The 21,593-nt window shown below is 42.4% G+C and overlaps 1 protein-coding gene across 1 annotated transcript in view; it reads left to right on the forward strand.

Moving 5' to 3' along the window:
* The first annotated feature begins 3,111 nt into the window (after positions 1-3,111).
* Positions 3,112-21,593, forward strand: part of LOC126239638 (troponin C, isoallergen Bla g 6.0301) — a 148,651-nt gene continuing 130,169 nt past the window's right edge. Inside the window, exon 1 of the mRNA XM_049947874.1 lies at positions 3,112-3,274. Within this exon, the coding sequence (XP_049803831.1) occupies positions 3,272-3,274 (3 nt within the window). The 5' untranslated portion in view covers positions 3,112-3,271. The remainder of the gene's footprint in view (positions 3,275-21,593) is intronic.

A 21,593-nucleotide genomic window follows, 5' to 3' on the forward strand; every position in this document is an offset into this window, starting at 1 on the left:
TTTCAGCGCAGACGCACATCACGCGCGCCTGTGGCGCCACCTCATAGCGCCATTTAAGGCTTGGCAATTTCGACGAGTGTACGTTCGGCACGTGTGTTTGCCTTGTGGTTGTTTCACAAGACGATCAGTTATGCCTCGTAGACAACAGCGAACATCTTTTGATCAAGTATCCGAGTTCGACAAAGGAAGGATAGTGGCTTACCGAGAATGTGGATTATCATACAGAGAAATCGCTAGTCGTGTTGGACGAAACCAAACAACTGTAATGCGGATATGTGACCGTTGGATGCAGGAGGGTACGACGGACCGACGTGGTCGATCGCATTCACCTCGGTGCACCACTGCACGTGCTGATAGGCAAATTGTGCGCATGGCAGTGACGGATCGCTCAGTGACATCCCGAACCATAGCACAGCACATTGCGTCTGTAACGCATCATCCAGTGTCTGCGCGTACCATTCGACGCCGTTTACAGCAGAGTGGTCTGTCCGCAAGACGTCCATTGCTTCGTCTACCATTGACGCAGAACCACAGACGTCTCCGTCGCCAATGGTGTGATGACAGACGGATGTGGACGGCAGAATGGAATGACGTTGTCTTTACTGACGAGGCACGCTTCTGTCTGCAGCACCACGATGGTCGGATTCGAGTGTGGAGACACCGTGGAGAGAGGAAGCTGGACAGCTGCATTATGCACCGCCACACTGGTCTTGCACCGGGTATTATGGTATGGGGCGGTATTGGATATTACTCTCGCACGCCTCTAGTACGCATTGCCGGTACTTTAAATAGCCGGCGCTACATATCCGAGGTGCTGGAGCCAGTTGTCCTTCCTTACCTTCAGGGCTCGGCCACAGCCATATTTCAACAGGATAATGCGCGACCACACGTGGCACGCATTGTCCAAAGGTTCTTCGTCAATAACCAGATTGAATCGCTTCCCTGGCCGGCTCGCTCTCCGGATCTTTCGCCGATAGAAAACATGTGGTCCATGGTTGCTCAACGAGTGACCCAGATTACATCCCCAGCTGCTACACCAGATGATCTTTGGCAACGTGTGGAAGCTGCTTGGGCTGCTGTACCCCAGGAACACATCCAACGTCTCTTTGACTCAATGCCGAGACGTGTGGCAGCGGTGATCTCCAACAATGGCGGCTACTCTGGCTACTGATTCTGGCAGGAACCACATGTCACAGACGTCTGTAAACGTGATCATTTGATACTTGGTCAACATGTTACCTACAAAATAAATTTTGTTGTGCTACCTCTCGTCTTTCTTGGTGTTGCGTTTACGGTGGCCAGCAGTGTATATCAACGCCCGTCAGCAGCTGATTTTCTAATTTCGGTGTAATTATTGTCTTTGAGTAAAAGTGTTATTTTCTTTCGTGTCATTGTATATTTCTTTCACTTACGTTCTGTACTATGCTGTAGCAGTTCTTTCTACGTATGGCGTAATTTAAATCTAACTACGTTACTTGTTAGTTACAGGTAATGCAAATATTATTACTTTCGTTCTTTTCTACACGAGTGTAGTAGTAACTCCAATTATTTTTCCCTGTGTATGAAATCCTCGTAATCAAAACCGTCTGCGTTATTCATGTTTCAAAATCTGCCCAATGATATGATGTTGTAGTTGTCATTTTGCTTATATCGTTTGTCGCATGTTCACCACATCAAGCAGCATGCTAGTGTAAAAAATTCCTCTCTATCTACATCTACGTGATTACTCTGCTATTCACAATAAAGTGCCTGGCAGAGGGTTCAATGAACCACCTTCAAGCTCTCTACCGTTCCAGCCGCGCGGGATTAGCCGAGCGGTCTCAGGCGTTGCAGTCATGGACTGTGCGGCTGGTCCCGGCGGAGGTTCGAGTCCTCCCTCGGGCATGGGTGTGTGTGTTTGTCCTTAGGATAATTTAGGTTAAGTAGTGTGGAACCTTAGGGACTGACGACCTTAGCAGTTAAGTCCCATAAGATTTGACACACATTTGAACATTTTTCTACCGTTCCACTCTCGAACGGCGCGCGGGAAAAGCGAGCACTTAAATTTTTCTGTGCCAGCCCTGATCTCTCTTATTTTATCGTGATCATCATTTCTCCCTAAGTAGGTGGGTTCAAACAGAATGATTTCGCATTCGTAGGAGAAAATCGGTGATTGAAATTTCATGAGAAGATCCCGTCGCAACGAAAAACGCCTTTGTTTTAATGATTGCCACTCCAATTCACGTATCATGTCTGTGACACTATCTCCCCTATTTCGCGATAATAAAAACGAGTTGTCCTTCTTTGTACTTTTTTGATGTCATCCGTCAGTCCCACCTGATGCGGATCCCACACCGCACAGAAATATTCCAGAATAGGGCGGACAAGCGTGGTGTAAGCAGTCTCTTTAGTAGACCTGTGGCATCTTCTAAGTGTTCTGCCGATGAATCGCAGTCTTTGGTTTGCTCTACCCACAATATTATCTATGTGATCGTTCCAATTTAGGTTATTTGTAATTGTGATCCCTAAGTATTTAGTTGAATTTACAGCCTTCAGATTTGTGTGACTTAGCACGTAATCGAAATTTAGCGGATTTCTTTTAGTACTCATGTGAATATCTTCACACTTTTCTTTATTCAGGGTCAATTGCGACTTTTACGAGATCAAACGAAATATAATTTAGTGTATAACGAGCGCCCGGAGACATCGTGTCTCTTAACCGAAATACTCAGAGAATATCGCTGAACAACTTCCAAAATTTTGTTGGTAGAGATCGAGTTCACCTTGTACACTCTAGAGGCAGGATAAAAGGGGGTCACTGCAACATCAAAAGGATATTCGTACAAAACTGCTTAAATAGCCAACCAATGCACTCAGATCATTACAGGAAACAAGATGTAAAGTTGTGGAATAACTCGCCGTTAAATTCAGGAAACTTGCTACAGCTTTACAGCCCGAAAACGTCTGAAAAGCACAGGCGCTGCCAACCTAGTTGCGGAACGGCAGCGGTCGTAGACCTTCGGATGCGGGAGGCCCGCTTTGATGGCTCTAGAATTGGAGAAACTGTGGGGAGCAACGAGTGTAAGGGAAGGTCTCCGAGGAGCTGTCGGTGGCGTGACGGCGGCTAAAGTTAGTCCGCGGGCGCAAGCGGCTGCACGCGCCGGCCGCGTATACCGGGGGCGGCGGGGGCGGCGGCGGCAGTGCGTCTCCAGACAGCGCCTCAGCTCACACCGCCGCCACAGGGCCCCACTCGCCAGCGCCGCCGCCACACTCAGCCCTCACCGCGGACGCCATGGTGAGTCTCGGCTGTCCAAATACATCTATATGATTTACAGAGTACGTTTACTCTTAAACCGTGGGGTCAGGCGTATCACTATGCTGTGTTCTGCCCTTGGCAGCACCGGATTTGTGATCTTAATCTTTCGCGACGAATCAGTTGTTTCTGTCGCTCTTGCCCTCGCATGACCAGCCGTATGCAGTCGTTTACGAAACGTCGTCATCTTCAGGTAACAGCTGTAAAATGAGCGTCTTTGGTACATCGCCCAATGTAGCAAAGACAATCGTTGCACAGGTATCACCTGAAGATGATGGCAAGGTGCGCTGTCGAAATGTCGTCTTTCGTAAACGAGTGCACCCGGTTGGACACCCGAGAGCATTAAAAAACCCATGGATTTCTTTTAGTGGGACTATAGAAAAACCTTGTGAATCTGTCTCCTTTTCTGAAAACAATTCAAGGATACAGAACGCTCATTTCTAACGCGCTAGCGTCGATGAATCCATATACTTCGGAACATATGGTTGGAAGTGAATTATCGCTTAGGTGTTGTCCATGTGCCGAAGAGAGGTGATATCTAAAACTTACAATTATCTAAAATAACTTTTGAACTCTCTTTTACATGCTCTGTAATTCTAAATAGCTACAGCCGTTTGTAGTCGAGACAGAGGCTCTGACAGAACTCCACCTGCAGAGATTGTTTAGGCACACCTTTTGTATATTTTGGTGTCAAGGACCACGGTCTCCAATGGCTCGTTACAGATTTAGTGCATCTCGTTTGGTTTCTTGCCCTAGTTAGCTTTACATCTCTATTGCACTGAAAATGGTGCACAACAGTGCACTTGTTGACCATATGCGCTGCGTGTCCTGTTTCCATTCGGTCACGGTATTAGTCCTCACCTGGATGTGAGGATGCTTCGGTCGGCGTATCCTGACTTTTCATTGTGATATTTGACGAGGACGTGCTGAACCACTGTACAGCAAATGCGAAACTGTCATGAAATTATTCACAGTGCAATGAGTTTTCCTTAGACACCACTGTACTTGTTTACAGTAACATCACCGCGTGTTTCCGGTAACAGCCAGGGGACGCAAAGTGCAATAATACCTTTGTCGGGTAGTACCGGCTGTTGACAACAGTAATGCCCTCCTTACACCTACGTCTTCAATTTTTATTTCAGTATTACTCATTTGTAACAACGGTTTTGTTTACCGGCAGTATTATTGTTGCGTTAACAGTGATACATAGCATTCCTATCGATAGATTTGCTGATGAAGTGTTGGCCAATATGCACCTTGTGTACAGGTTCACTGAATGCAATGGAAAAGCCAAACGAAGGCGCTATGCTGAGCTGTTTCCGCAACAACGGCAACCACAAAAAAATGCTTCTGAGCACTATGGGACTTAACATCTGTGGTCATCAGTCCCCTAGAACTTAGAACTACTTAAACCTAACTAACCTAAGGACATCACACACATCCATGCCCGAGGCAGGATGCGGACCTGCGACCGTAGCAGTCGCGCGGTTCCGGACTGAGCGCCTAGAACCGCTAGACCACCGAGGCCGGCACGGCAACCATATTGCAGTAGTTTTGCATCTGCACGTAAGCGCCAACGGGAAACTAGATGCTTTCGGTTAGAATGGAAGATCCTGACTGTGTGAAGTAAGCCAGTAACAAACCGAACTAATCATGATTAAATTATTACTCTGTAACGAACTGCCAGAGACCGTGAATCCCTTATATCAAAATTTTCAGAGAGTATCCCTGAAAAAACTTTTGAAAGTTTGTCGGTGAAGTTCTGGTCGATACGGTATTCAATTTCAATTGCTCCATGCGTTCGTGAGTCAGTGGAGACTGTGTGGTCTGTGCATATATTATCTCTCAGCCACCCAGAAACTAATCTCCAGAAATTGGAAGATTTCGAGAGAAATAGTGTGTCCGCTCCGTTGTTAATTCAATCAGTACTACTGTACAGCTGCACCAAGATCGCCGTTGTCTGGATTTTCTTATGTTGTGCTAGGGCTTCGTCGTCTTTAGAGCAGTGGACTAGAAGAATTGTGGTCTTGTTTCATTTACGATGCGGATATTAATCTCAAGTGATTTGGATAAACAACATTGACCGTAAATCAGGATGAACGCGCTGGCGTTTGAACATAACTTTTAATAAATACAATCTAGTGTTTTAATCAGTTTGCCACTTCATTTGATACAGTTTGTACAATATTTTGTGCGAAAACGAGTTCTGACTACGCGAAATGCTAAATCATTTTATACATCTGGACTGTACAAGAGTAAAATTTGGAGAGTACGGATTTTGGAGTCAAAGAAATTGTAAGCACTTCAAGTGAAGGTGAGCAAAAGGGTGTCTAAAGTTATATAGACAAATGAAGAACGATGTCAGTGTTTTGCAGAATAAGCTAGGAAGGAAGTCTACGAAAAAATTTTACCAGAAGAGAAACAGGTCTGTCTTGCCTTTGTTAAGACACTAAGTAACAGTTAATCTGGCACTGAACATAGAGGGGAAACGAAGTAGGTATAGATAGGACCTGGAATATTAGGAACAGACTACCTTAGCTGCTACAGATGGTTGGTTGGTTGGTTTGGGGAAGGAGACCAGACAGCGAGGTCATCGGTCTCATCGGATTAGGGAAGGAAGTCGGCCGTGCCCTTTGAATGGAACCATCCCGGCATTTGCCTGGAGCGATTTAGGGAAATCACGGAAAACCTAAATCAGGATGGCCGGACGCGGGATTGAACCGTCGTCCTCCCGAATGCGAGTCCAGTGTCTAACCACTCCGCCACCTCGCTCGGTCAGCTGCTACAGAGATGAAGATATTGACACAATTAAGAAAGAGATGGAAGGCAGCACCAGATAATATAAGACATTAATGACTACACTACAGTTCGATAAATGAGAGATTAATGTTTTCTCTGTTTGGCCACACTGTCTAGGGGAAGTGGATAGTAGTCTTTTCACAGCCCGCAAGCCTACTGATTGACGGAGAGCGTGCTTTTTCTGCTCTTCACTCCATTATTATCTCAGTGACAAATAAAACACGGACGGACGTATAAGAGTAGTCACGCAATGGGATAAGTATCTTTCACTTGCACTGTGTGTAATGAAAACTCCTGAACATGGTGCCTCAATGTTCACCTCTGGCCTGTAGACTAAGGAAGGGCGGTTAGGGGTTTTAGCGTCCCGTCGACGACGAGTTCATTAGGGTCGTCGAACAAGCTCGGAATGCCGTTCTGAATTCATAGAACCAAGGATAGTCGACACAAAATTCCCACGACGACTCTTGTTAGTCAATTATATGTTTTTTTTTATTAGATGATACAAACAAACGTAGTGCCGTAACAAGGGAGCGTCGACAGTTGCGGCTCGCCGGAGATCGAACCCCTGCCCCCGGCCAGCTCGTCTCCTGCGCAATCGCCCGTCTGCGCGTGCGAAGCCGCTGTTATTTTCGGGGCGAAACTCTACACTGCGCTTAAACTGTTCTCCATTAACTTTTTTTCTCTGCTGTGAGATAATCAGTAGTCGGTGAAGTTTACAGCAGTTTATTTTTGAACGGCCGTGCCTCAGAGATAGGACGCGCAGCGCCAATGCGACTTCGCCCTCTTTCACCCGCTAACCAGTTTTATTTCGACTGTAATTGCTTCGTTCTCGTTTCGCGATCACACTTCCCACGCAGAAGAGCGAACTATCGGCCAAAAAAGTATATGATTTATCACGTGTGAAACCTTGTCCGGACTGTTTTATACTGCAGGAGGCAGTTAAATTCTAATAATACTATCTTATTTACAACAAAAAGTCACAGTGTCACCCAATCATCATATTTCTGGTACGTTTAGAAATGAATACTAAGTGTCACAAGCATTGGTGACAAGTCGTCGGCACTGCGTGGACTTAAGTGCCTTTGTTGTAGGAATAATGAAAGGTACCTGGAAAGGAAATGAGCTAAATGTTCCGCCCAGAGATTCTAATTTAATTTTCCTCTGCTGTCCCCAGACAATCAAATTCCATTCCTCGCTATTTCTTATTACAGATAAGGTCGCCTTACACTGTCTTTATTCTGATGAGTTAGTAATTTGTATCTAATGGTTTATGAGCCCAAACGAATAGTAAACGGTCATGAAAACACACTTGACCTCTTAGCAATAAATAATCCTGAGCTAATATCTAGCTTCAAAACGGATAAAGGGAGTAGTGAACACAGGGCTGTCGTAGCGAGATTGAATATTGTGACCCCTGAATCCTCCAAAAATAAACGAAAAACATACCTATTCAAAAAAGCAGATAAAAATTCACTTGACGCCTTCCCGAGAGACAATCTCCATTCCTTCCAAATTAACAATGTACGTGTAGACCAGACGTGGCTTGAATTCAAAGAAATAGTATCGGCAGCAGTTGAGAGGCTTATACTAAATAAATTAACAAACGACGTGGCTGATCCTTCTAGATATATAAAACAGATCAGAACACTGTTGCAGAAACAACGAAAAAAACGTGCCAAATTTAAACGGGAGCAAAATCTCTAAGATTGGCGATTTTTTACAGAAGCTCGAAATTTAGCGCGGACTTTAATGCGAGATGCTTATAATAATTTCCGCAACAAAATTTTGCCTCGAAACCTAGCAGAAAATCCAATGAGATTCTGGTCGTATGCGAAGTATGCTAGCGGCAAGACATAATCAATGCCTTCTCTGCGCGATAGCAATGGAAATACTATAGACGACAGTGCTGCCAAAGCAGAGTTACTAAACATAACTGTCCGAAATTCCTTCACCAAGGAAGACGAATCAAGAACAGCTGCCAACACGAGTAACATAGAAGTAGATATCCTCGGGGTAGTGAAGCAACTTAAATCACTTAACAAAAGCAAGTCTTCCGATCCAGAATGTACACCAGTTAGGTTCCTTCCAGAGTGTGCTGATACAATGGCTCCATGCTTAACAATCATATACAACCGTTCCTCGACGGAAGATCTGTACCCAAAGCCTGGAAAGTAGCACAGGTCACGCCAATATTCCAGAAAGGTAGTAGGAGTAATCCACTAAAGTAGAGGCCCAAATCATTAACGTCGATATGCAGCAGTATTTTGGAATATATGTTGTGTTCGAACATTATGAATTACCTAGAAGAGAACGGTCTATTGATACACAGTCAACACGGATTTAAAAAACATTGTTCTTGTGAAACACAAGTAGCTCTTTATTCACATGAAGTGGTGAGTGCTATTGACAAGAGATTTCAAAATGATTTCGTATTTCTGGATTTCCAGAAGGCTTTTGGCACTGTACCACACAAATGGCTTGTAGTGAAATTGCGTGCTTATGGAATATCGTCTCAGCTATGTGACTGGATTGTGAAACAGAAGTGATTTCTGGCGTTCCCCAAGGTAGTGTTACAGGCCGTCTGCTGTTCCTCACTTGTATAAACGATTTAGGCGACAGTCTGAGGTTGTTCGCAGATGATGCTGTCGTTTGTCGGTCAATAAAGTCATCTGAAGATCAAAGCAAATTACAAGACGATTTGGAAAGATATCTGTGTGGTGCAAAAATAAGCAATTAACCCTAAATAACGAAAAGTATTAAGTCATCCAGATGAGTGCTAAAAGGAATCCGTTAAACTTCGGTTACACGATAAATCAGTCAAATCTAAAGGCCATAAATTCAACTAAATACCTGGGAATTACAATTACGAAAAACTTAAACTGGAAGGAACACATAGTAAGTGTTTTGGTGAAGACTAACCAAAGACTGCGTTTTATTGACAGGGCACTTACAAAACGTAACAGACCTACTACAGAGGCTGCCTACACAACGCTTGTCCGCCCTTTTTTTTAGAATACTGCAGCGCGGTGTGGGATCCATACCAGATAGGATTGACGAAATACATCGGGAAAGTTCAAAGGAGGGCAGCACGTTTTGTATTATCGTGAAATGGGGGAGAGAGTGACACTGAAATGATACAGGATTTGGGATGGACATCATTAAAACAAAGGCGTTTTTCGCTGCGACAGAATCTTCTCACGAAATTTCAAACACCAATTTTCTCCTCCGAATACGAAAATATTTTGTTGACGCCGTCCTACATAGGGAGAAATGATCATCATAATAAAATAAGGGAAATCACAGCTTGCACTGAAGGATATAGGTGTTCGTTTTTTCCTCACGCTGTACAAGATTGGAATAATAGAGAATTGTTGGGTAGGTGTTTCGATGAACCCTCTGCCAGGCACTTATATGTGATCTGCAGACTATCCATGTAGATTAGATGTAGAAATGGTCTATATTTTGTTTGACTCTAAGAAGTCGTCAAATGTTTTGAGGAGAATAACGAACTATTTATTCTATTTAGTATTATCTGCACTTGACAGAGCTATATTTAATGTTGTTTATTAATCTTTATAGATTTCAAAGCGCTCAAGGCTTCATCGTGCGAACGTTGCGACCAACGACATACCGTGCAACGGCAAACTGTATTATGGCTACCTGACATTGCCAGCAGGAGGGCGATCTATGATATTTGAAAAACATACTCTGTTTATTAGAGAAGTTTTATTCGCCCAGACAGCAGTAAATACATACACAGAAAACTAGTTTCAGCAATTTAAAATGCCACCTTCAGTATCGTGTGTCGTCATCTGTCAATACAGACACAGCATGCAATATCCTGTGAACCACCAATATTTTATCAGAAACTTTTGTAAATGTTTACCTCAGGTATGGTTTTGTTGTAAGATATATAAAGTTACATTGGTGAGTCTTCTTGGATGAATTGCTCCCAAATATGTTCATGACTAGATGACAATGCACTACACTGAGCGGCACAATGGTTGATGTATGTTGATAAACTGGAGATCGCAATTTAAACTCCCGAAACCAGTTGTCTACACGTGTATTTATTCGATCTGGGCAAATAAAACGTCTCTAGTAAGAATATTACATTTTTGAAAACTATATTACTTCGTGATCATGGGTCGTTATCAATCACTGGCACGCCTTAACTAACAACAGACTTAATGACATATAACGACAGATGCGTGTGCGAATTACACTACCAGCGTGACATATCAAAAATGATTTTCTGTCAACAGTTTCTGCTTTTAAAAAAGTCGACAAATTCAGTCCATATAAGGAAGTTTAAGTTCTGTTTGTGTCTGAGGAATGCCCTTGAAAAGGTGTATACGCAAAGCTGCGATTCAAAGCACTTGCGATTGTCCCATAGAAATGTTTTCTCTTTTGGCTGGGATCAAATACTTCGTGGATTTCAATTGTTGCTGTTGGTGTAGAAAAGGAATAACTTAAAGTCCTGGTATAACAAACACTGACAGAGTGGGTAGTAACGCTCACATTAATTCGTACTACATGTGATTTTAAGTTTCGAAGTCGTTTATTTCTGTGCTGAAGACATTCTAGCAAAAGAAAAGTCACTGTACAACTGTACGAAGTTGGCACAGTGTATGCCTTTAAGAATCGATTACTTAATTACATATCAGGTCGGCACACAGGTCACATCGAAACTTTCAGCATGGATGTTGCATAAATTTTTCTACACCGATGTGATTGTTAAAAATATAAAATTAAAGAAATACAATGAATTTTGACAACTATCACACAGTAAATGACACTGTATTGATAGAAAAATAAAATGACATTACATAGTATATGAATCTCGTTACAGATCAGTCTCACTCACAATGAAAATAGGTGCATATGTAATAAAACAATACATATTACATTTTAGTGGATTATTCGTAAAATATCTAATATAATTTCTTCGTAGCATTTTTCCTGTTTGTAATAAAAACGTACATCATCTCAAAAATGAGCCTGGCAGACAGGATAATGCTTTGCAATTACATAATTAGACTCATATTTTAATCCGATTCTGTTCTTTACTTTTAGATAACATCGTATTTAAAATATGTATCAGAGGTAATAATCGTAACTGTTTTTTATCGATTTTAGGAAAATTCCTCCCAATTACAGTGTCTACTTGAAGCATAAGGAATACCTTGTACAGGTTTATTTCATCACAATAGTACTACTTACCTTTCCCACACTTGGCTATGCTCAGGATTGTTGTTGACGTTTTATTAGCTTTACTATTAATTAATATGTGAGAGAATCTGTTTTTAACTAACTTTAAAGAAGCGGAAAGGTCCTAGCGCTTCACCATTTGCCTCTGAATCACTATAAGCGTGAACACAAATGTGACGCGAACAGATTTCTGTTAGTGTTGGACGGTATAATAGCTTACAAGCAGACTTTCTTTAATATACATTGACTTTTTCTTGTGCTATCTATACCCACAAACTGACACGAAGCAAGACTGCTCTCTCCCGAGTGCTGTGTTAACATTTCGAGGAGACGATCGCAAAGAGGCTTTACTCTGAGCGAATAAGGTGCTTAGTCATATTCTCAGCGTCTTATACACAGATATCCTGGCTATTGCTTTACCGCCTGATCACCGTATGTTGTCCCTTCAATCTCTGCTCAGCCTTTAACACACTTACCTGAACAGCTCAGCAGATATAAGCGTTATCATCAGAGCAACATCCTTTTCGTTCCGCGCCATCACACACTCTCCACCTGTAGACAAGGAAATACGTCACATCTATAGCTTCGAAAGGAAACTCATGACAGATCTCTTAAGCCGCCTTTAACTGTAACGAACACAAATGAACGCAGAACTAGAATTCTCTCGGATGTTAACGCTTGGCGCGCGTGAGCAAGAGGCATTCCGTTGTGTTCCGTTCGTACTCGCATGTGTTCGTTCGTGTTCCACTGGTTGTAGGTCTTTTAGCGAACAATCAAAGGGATTTCACATATTCTCTGCTTTGGAGTTAGCAGTACATAAATCTTTCATCTGCTGTCTTGTCAACTTTTGTTGGTTGGTTGATTGTTGGCTGATTTGGGGGAACGGACCAAACAGCGAAGCTGTCGGTCCCATCGGATAAGGAAAGGATGGGGAAAGAAGTCGACTTTGCCCTTTCAAAGGAACCATCCCTGCATTTGCCTGAAGCGATTTAGGGAAGTCAGGATGACCAGACGCGTGTTTGAACCGTAGTCCTCCGGAATGAGAGACCAGTGTACTAACCATTGCGCCACCTCGCTCGGAGCTTTTGTTGTTGACACTAATTGGGTGAGAGTTGGAGCAGTACGAAGAGAATGTAACGTTGCTGATACAAGAATATATTAATAGATATCTCACGTGTTTCTGGAACCCAAGAGTTACTAAGTACAAATGCCGAAGGAAAATAAGTATGATTAGTAGAAAATTGCCGAAGCACTCAAGGGGACGTGACAAATCCGATAAATTCCTTAGAAGTTTTCTGTCATGCAGGAACGGAGTGAATAAGCACATGTTTTGTAATTATTTTTGTTAATAACTAATTGCACGATAAATTTCCTTGAAGGTAAAGTAAGAATAAGTATCTACACACACCAACAGAAGTTTTGCATCCCCACCACCCCCTTTATTTCGAAATTCAAGGCACAGAAAACAGAAACTGGCTCTCAGAGATGCGTATATATTCATTTCCATTGTGTCCAGAGCACCGAACCAAAAAAAACAAACATTTGTGTAAAGACAAAATCGTCTGTGTCCTTTGGGGAATTTTTCCACAGCACTCATGAGCAACGTCAGTACGTGGTCGAAGGTCCCCTTGCCCTGGTGCAAGCTTGAGTCTGTCGTGGCATACAACCGACGAGGTCATCAAGCCAGCTGCCCTGGTCCACATTGTCCCGCTCTTCAATTGCGATCCTGCGTAAGTCGCGCAGAGTCCGTGGACGTTGTCGACGATCAAAGGCAGCTCATTTCAGTCGATCCCAGACGTGATCGGTTGGGTTCATGTCCTGTGAACAGGCAGGACACTCCATTCTGGTGACCCTAGCATGCTGAAGGAACGTGTTCACAAGAACAGCACAATGAGCACTCGAGTTATCGTCCATTCAGATGAAATTGACACTAACATGTTGGAGATACGGTCACGCTATTGGATGCAGAATCTCGTCCCTGTACCGTAAGGCAGTGGGATTGCCACCAACAACCACGACAGGTGTGCGGTGGCCCCACGTAGTGCAATCACAGAACATCACTCCACCATCACCTTGCTGCACATTTGAGGCACAGTGTTGGATGAATCCGATATTACCGGAGACACGTTGTCAATAAACAGCGCCCAACTCCAGTCCCGGGGCGTCAACCGTGCATGATTTGTAGCCCATCTGCAACGGGCTCCATGGTGTCATGGTGTACGACGCTGAGCGCGCCATGGCGACCTGTATGTCTCCGAACGTCGAATTCATTTCTAGAGCACTCATCTCACGGTTTCTTTGAGTCAAAAATCGTACATATCGATCATCCTGTGTTCCTGTCGAACATGGACGGCTTGTGTGGCGTAAGTCCTCGACACTACCTGTCAAATGGAACCTATTCCATTTCCGCGCCACTTCACTTTGACTCCGGTGCACACATCGAGTAACTGAACTGGTTGACTAGCCTTCTGCGCCTAACCTGACGGTGCGGATCCGTTCAGTGTCCACGACTGCTCCTCGTGACATGGTAGACGTTCGCTCTATTGTTCCACAGACGTCTCTAAAACCCTCCTACTTGTGTCTTACTTCCAACGGAAATGCTGCAATCGATTCGAGTATGGCATTCTACCCATCGTTAGCATTCACGGTAACTGTGTGTTTGTTTACTAACAACGTCAGGGGTGACATGCCGATCCGTACAGGAATAGTGACAACAGCAACACATCTGCACGTCATATCGGGGTGCCAATTACGCCGATTAAAATTAAAAATGTACGAAAGATCTGATCATTATTGTTGCTATGTTCACAGTGTCTGTAATCACATGGCTATTAAATCACTGTTTTGTTAGAGATTTTTTATGATAAATAAGAATGTTTTATGCCATCTAGCAAACTATATACCAGGTCGTCTGCACATTTCACATTTCATTCAACATATTTTATTGTCATTCTCTGTTACATATACTTTAACGAAACCCTTGAAACGCTTCGCGTACATCACTGGAGACATCATAAACTATCTGATCTATAGCAGCTGTTGAAATGTGAAGCAATAAGTAACGTAAATGTCTCCGGTTGCTAATATCGAGAGTGTAAATGGGAGCCTTCACGTTATGTTGGTCATCCGTAATCAGTGTTCTGCTTCTAAATTTCCCCCTACATTATAATGAGAAGCCAGCGAAAAGCGTCAACTGAACATCGCTATGTTTAGGAACAACGCTAAGGAAGCTCGGCTGATGTTGAGGGCACAATATCCATGCATTTTACACGTACGACCAAATTGAGACACCTAAATTCTGCCTTTCCTACGCCATTTTACTTACTGCGCGCTAGCCATGCGGAATAATCCTTTCTTACTACCGGAGTTTGGCGAATGGAGAGGTCTACTGCCTGTGCAGTCTCTGTAACAGCTCTGAAGCGAATGCAACGTAGTGGTTCCTTCATCTTCGGAATCAAATCAAAGTCAAAAGTACGGTGGGTGGTACAGTACTTCCTAGTCCCATCGACCGAACAGAGCAGCCACAGCTTGCACTGTATGCGCCCGCGCATTGTCGTGCAAAATGATGGGTCGCCGCTTCTTTCGCAAAACTAGTCGTTTTTGGAGAATCACCTGCGACCACCATACTCCCCCGACTTAAGTCCTTGTGACTGATTTTATTCCGAAGATGAAGGAACCGCTTCGTTGCATTCGCTTCAGAACTGTTCCAGAGATTCGACAAGCAGTAGACCGCTCCATTCGCACCATCAACAGAACAGGCTCTGCTAACGGTATACTACGCCTTCCACATCTCTGGCAACGGGGTCTACACAACGCTGGTGACTACTTTGAAGGATAGCAATAAGTGCAAACATGTAACTCTTATGTATCGGTTGTGAATAAATAGTTGCCACTATTTAAGTTCCAACCCTCGTATAATCAGTGTTTTTGAGATGTTCGTTCAAGCAAATGTACTAGTTATTTTGTATGTGCACTTTGACAGTTGGATGGTCTCCTCGGCAACAACAGTCAATCGTAATATTTGTTTACAAAGTGTCGTTATTTGTATTTGTTTGCATTATTTGGGGAACGTTGTCGTATTTTGATCCGTTTTTTAATCATGCCACGACAACGGAAAGTGTTTAGATAGATGTGCAGTAAGATGTACGTGCTTTATTTCATTGTAAGCACGTTAATAGTTCCGACAATAGAAATAAGGTTATGTCCGATGATACCACATGTTTTGAACATGTGAACTCAACGCAGCAGCTCAAGACGAAATTTATAAGTGTAAATATTATTGATAATAGTGACGAGTGACAAAATACCACTGAACACTTGTTGATTGGCGTTGAATTGCCCAGTGCAATGAAATCTGCACGTGTCTGCAAGAAATGTGGTTCTTACAATCTGCAATTATTCGGTGACTGAAATAGAGTAGGCTGGTGTGTAATGTCCTCATGCTAGGACTGTGCTGCCCAAAAACAACATGTTGTGCAGGCAGGATAGTTAGAATTGGAGATTATGCCGAAGTTATTGTATTTAATGGTGGCAACTCAAAATAAAGATCTTGCGGAGAAGGGTTTTCAAGGCTGAACCATTCACTCGAGACATCTTGAAGAGAATTGACAGATACGTACAAATGCAGCCGACAAATCCACTGAGATCTTGCAAAGAACGCAAAATAGAAAAGAAGAAACCAGACGAGAAATCGTGAAGAAAAGGCAGATGCTCTGTGCAATTCTGGAGGAGCCTTTTCGTGCAGGGAATGGCAAGGAAAAAGAAAGTTCAACTTCAAACAGCATTTTCTCAGAGTTACCTTTTTCTTTATTCAGTGACATTCTTCTCAGAAACTATAAAAGATAGAGCCATGATTTTTGGCATACCCTTTGTAGTGTGTATAAGAAACATAGGCTCAAGGGAAATTTTAATATCGTTCCTCTATGCCAAGATACAGAATACAGATTTTTTATGCATGTCTTTCAAGTTAAAAAATAATTAAACATAAAAATTCATTAAACATCAGTGTATTAAAATTCTTCTGTGGATTTGTTTTCACACATATTGAGGTTATACTGTAAAATTTACAAAACAATTTGTTGGAAAATTTGTGAGAAAATGGTACCTCTGTGAATCATGGGGTCATAAAACTTAATAATTCCAAAATAAATTCAAATTTTTCAGTTAAAATTATGAAAAATAGCCGTCAGAGGCGCTGAACTATTGTCAACGAGCAGATGCACTTAACTATTGTTAACCTTTGTACAAAATTTCAGTCATATGCCTCAAAATTTGTGTCTTTGTTGAATGCTTATATTTTGTACACGTATTTCGTTTACGCTTAAGGACACGGGCTGACGAACAATACTTAAGATTTGCGCTTGTAAGCGACCTCTCCCTCTCGTGAATTACGTTTGCTCAGCAAGCTTGCAATAGATACGGGTCTTGTACCCGCCTCCCGCATGACTAGCTTGATATGTAAGTTGTTCCCTACTTGCAATTAAATTGCCGTTTTCTAGTGTTTATTTAGTATTTGTAGCAGTTGTAATAATTGTACAGGTTGGCCCACAGGAAACAGCACATGTTCAGCTGGTTGGGGTTGGGTTGGGTTGGGTTGTTTTGGGGAAGGAGACCAGACAGCGAGGTCATCGGTCTCACCGGAGTAGGGAAGGACGGGGAAGGAAGTCGGCCGTGCCCTTTGAAAGGAACCATCCCGGCATTTGCCTGGAGCGATTTAGGGAAACCACGGAAAACCTAAATCAGGATGGCCGGACGCGGGATTGGTGTTCAGCTGGTCACCCTGCTAATATGTAGAAGTGCTCGCGCCATCTACTACATCTAATCGGACCCTCATATTATACTATCCAGTTCAGTACGGAACGTCGGCCAGTGCAGACGCGTGTATAAAGTGTTAATGCTGTCGAATGTGCAATGTGAGGGACCGCCACTTCCGTGTTCCATACAGAAGGACAACATACAGGTGGATAAAACAATGGTGGCAGACGGATTGCGTAACTAATGTGAAGCATAAAGGACCTGAAATGACAGTGTGAACGCCGGAAATTATCGACGAGTTTGTACAGCTCTGCAATCAAGCCCACCGTGATCTATCCTTAGCGATTCCAGGACATTACAAATCCCTGGCACATCTTTGCAGAGGACTGTGAAACAGGATTTAAAGTTTCACCCCTACAAGCTGCAATAAGTGGCTGAGCAGCTACGGCCTGGAAATAAAGTGAACAGTCGCAATTTATGCACAACATTACTGGACAGAATTGACCACGATGACGCATTTCTGACAAATCTTGTGATGTCCGATGAGGCAAACTTTCGTCTGAGTGGATTTGTCAAGAAGAAAATCAGATTTTCCTCGGAAACAAACAGGCAGCTCTTTCATGAAAACGTCCAGGGTAGCCTAAAGGACCTCGTCTAGTGTTCAGTGGGATAGCCCGATGGAATGGTTGGGCCATATTTTTTTAAAGACAACAACGGCCGGCCAATGAGTGTCACTTCGGAGCACCATACAGCCATGATTAATAATTAGTGTATTCGACAGCTGCAGTCACTGCTGTCTAAACGCGACATGATGTCAGCATGCGGCACGCTATTCAATGGCTACGTTGAGCCGCCATTTTTCACATCGATTACTCTCACGTTTCGGTTCTATCAAATGGTCGGCGAGATCATCTGATCTTTCAGCCCGGATTTTTTTCTGTGGGTTCATCTCAACAGCAAAGGTTTTTCACTGCGACTCCACAATAGTGATGACCTGAAACCTGCAATCCGGCAAGAAATAGAGACGATTCCTCAAGAAATAATTGAGAAGGCCATGAGAAGCTTCCACGAAAATCTTCAGCAACGCATGGCCACTGATGGAACCCATTTTTATGAAGTAATTTTTAATAAATAAACTTATGTTTGACCTTTTAGTAATGAAAATGGGTGGCAGTATGATGCAAATATACGCTAAACCTCATAATAACCAAATGTAAATATACAACTTCCTGTGGCCTACCCTCTAGTAAGCGTAATATTAGTATTGCTATTGTTATCAGTTCCTAATCAGTAATGTTCTTCCAAAGCCCTTACATTCATGCAAATGTGGTTTAATTCAGCATCTCCCTTCTATAATTACCATTAGTATGGTTTTTGCTATTATTTTTAGTTCTATAATAAAAAGTATTATTTAATTTATATGTAATGCAAAAGGTTTTGTGTTCGTGACACTAGAGAGGACCTCAAAGAGGTAATCTGATCAGACGAAATAAGAAAATAAGTCAAATAAATAATCACAATCTTTAAAATTCCCGCGTGAATCTAAACTCGTACAATCCCGTTACGTGCAGAGCAAAAAGCTTAAAAATAGCCGTACGCAATTTGTGTTTACATAGGCGAATTTGTAAATGTATGGACTGGTTTGATTTTCATATACTAAGCAGAACAGAAACCCTAACATTTCAACAGTAGAACTTTGGAGATACTGAAGAGGAGCTGTGTTTCGTTACCGTATACAGTATATGCAGAAATAAGAATGAGATGACTGGTCTCAAAATTTTGCCTCATACCTTCTGCTGCAATTAACGTGAAGCTATAGATTATACACTCGTACACAAATACATCCGGAAAAAGAATATACGGAATAAAATAATATCATGCTTTTAGAAGACACTGTGATCATTACGATAACTTCCAAAATGGCGTAAACCGAAAAAGGAATACAGTAGTGTGTATGACCCTTATGCATCAGATTAGATCAATATCCCAACACTGTGGTTTCGAAGTTCTCAAAATTGCTCGTTGCTGCCACCAAATGGACACTCAATAAGCCAAATTTCAAACTCTATCGTGGGCTACTCTTATACTTTTTCCATCCTTTCCCAATGTGTTTATTAAGCATTTAGACGGTGTATACGACGTACGAATACTATCAGCCAGATAATGTGTCCATATCAATGCACTGGTAAAGCAATGCAATGATAATTATAGGACTTACAAGTGACGATAATTATTAGTTTTAAGTAGCCTACCCGTCAATAGTAATCTATAATAAGAAAAGGATGTTTCAATTGCATGATTTCTTCTGTATGCATTTCTCCACCAGTGAGTCCACTGATATTTTTGGAACAAAGGAAAGATTGAATGCTAGTTTTACGTCGTGAATTATAGTGAGTAAAAGCCTAAAACCCTTCTGCGATTTTATAAAAAAGAATTACAGTAGTCGGGAGGAGGAAGATGAGATTAGTGTTTAGCGTCCGGTCGACAACGAAGTCATTAGAGACGGAGCACAAGCTCGGTTTGGGAAAGAGGGAGAAAGAAATCGGGGGTGTCCTTTCAGAGGAACCACCCCAGCATTTTCCTGAAGCGATTTAGGGAAGTCACGGAAAACATATTTCAGCGAGTCCAGTATGCAATATAAAACTTCCCCCTTGTATGTAAAGAATGACAGTGCTGGAAAAACTCTTACTTTATTTGATTTCAAACAGCTGTGCAAAACTCAACGTACTCAGACAGTTTTTTCTTTACTTATTCTGATCATCACTAAACTGACAAACAATATTTTAGCGCAACGCTATCTGACTTTCAATAATCCCTACAAAAGAATAGCCGTGACTAACAATAACCTACAGCTTTCATGAATCACTTACCTCACAAAAATCTTCGTGACTCGAACTACTGCAATACAGCGAGCGCCAATACTGCCAGCTAAATAAAAGATTCTAACTACTGAAGGCACTAACTACTGATAGGCATAGTTAGCAAATGAAAGATTTTGATAGAGAACAAACAATGGATTTACCTTAATAGTGTTCAAAGGTCATATTTGTGACATCCAATTAAACAAATTTCCTTTTTCTGACGGACACACGTCCAGATCGTCCGCTCATAGTAACCTCTCAAAACTATGGCATCTCTCTCCCCACATCCACCACTGCTGCTTGTTCACATCCAACTGACCAACGGTACACTAGCGAATATTCCAACAATGAGTCCAACCAGCCACAGGCTGTAAACAGCGCAGTCAGCGATTTTCATACAGAGCACTACGTGGCGTTACCAACGTAAAAACCTAAACAGCCTACTTACAAATAGTCCAAAAGCACTCCGCCGTGCAAAAAATATAAAAATGGAGTTTCGAGGTATATACGAGGTGTGGCTAGAAAAAAACCGGACTAGTACTGGTGAAACAATAAAACGAATGCAATAAGGCTGAAAGTCGCGTGGCCTGTCACGTGACTCTCGCTCCGCCTACTGCTCGAGTTTCATCTGCCTCCTGCACTCAGTCTGCCCGTGGCGTCTGTTTTAAGTAGTTGACATTTTGTCTGTGCGTCGGAAAATGTTGAGTGTACAGAAAGAACAGCGTGTTAACATCAAATTTTGTTTCAAACTAGGAAAATCTGCAAGTGAAACGTTTGTAATGTTACAACAAGTGTACGCCGATGATTGTTTATCGCGAACACAAGTGTTTGAGTGGTTTAAACGATTTAAAGATGGCCGCGAAGACACCAGTGATGACACTCGCACTGAAAAACCATTGTCAGCAAAAACTGATGCAAACATTGAAAAAATCGGTAAACTTGTTCGACACTTTCCTTGTCAACTCCTGTTAACTCAGACACTGCTCTGATTGTTAAACGGCGATCTTGTAGAACAAGTTTACCGATTTTTTCAATGTTTGCATCAGTTTTTGCTGACAATGGTCTGCCAGTGCGAGTGTCATCACTGGTGTCTTCGCGGCCATCTTTAAATCGTTTAAACCACTCAAACACTTGTGTTCGCGATAAACAATCATCGGCGTACACTTGTTGTAACATTACAAACGTTTCACTTACAGATTTTCCTAGTTTGAAACAAAATTTGATGTTAACACGCTGTTCTTTCTGTACACTCAACATTTTCCGACGCACAGGCAAAACGTCAACTACTTAAAACAGACGCCACGGGCAGACTGAGTGCAGGAGGCAGATGAAACTCGAGCAGTAGGCGGAGCGAGAGTCACGTGACAGGCCACGCGACTTTCAGCCATATTGCATTCGTTTTATTGTTTCACCAGTACTAGTCCGGTTTTTTTCTAGCCACACCTCGTACATACAAAATGTTAAAGTGAAATACTTTAAACTACTTCAAGGAACTTTATAGAATAAAACTACTGTATTAGAAAGGAGTCTCAGAAGGTAGATTAGAAAATCAAGGAGTCATCACTCTCATTTTTCATTCCTGCTGGAAGCCTACTGCAAACTGCAGCGCAGTGCACATTTTCCTGTACTATAACGCCTGAATAGCGGCCTAGTCCAAGTCTGCGGAAAGGCAGCGT

This window comes from Schistocerca nitens, chromosome 1, assembly GCF_023898315.1.
Source record: "Schistocerca nitens isolate TAMUIC-IGC-003100 chromosome 1, iqSchNite1.1, whole genome shotgun sequence".
NCBI classification, from domain to species: Eukaryota; Metazoa; Arthropoda; class Insecta; order Orthoptera; family Acrididae; genus Schistocerca; species Schistocerca nitens.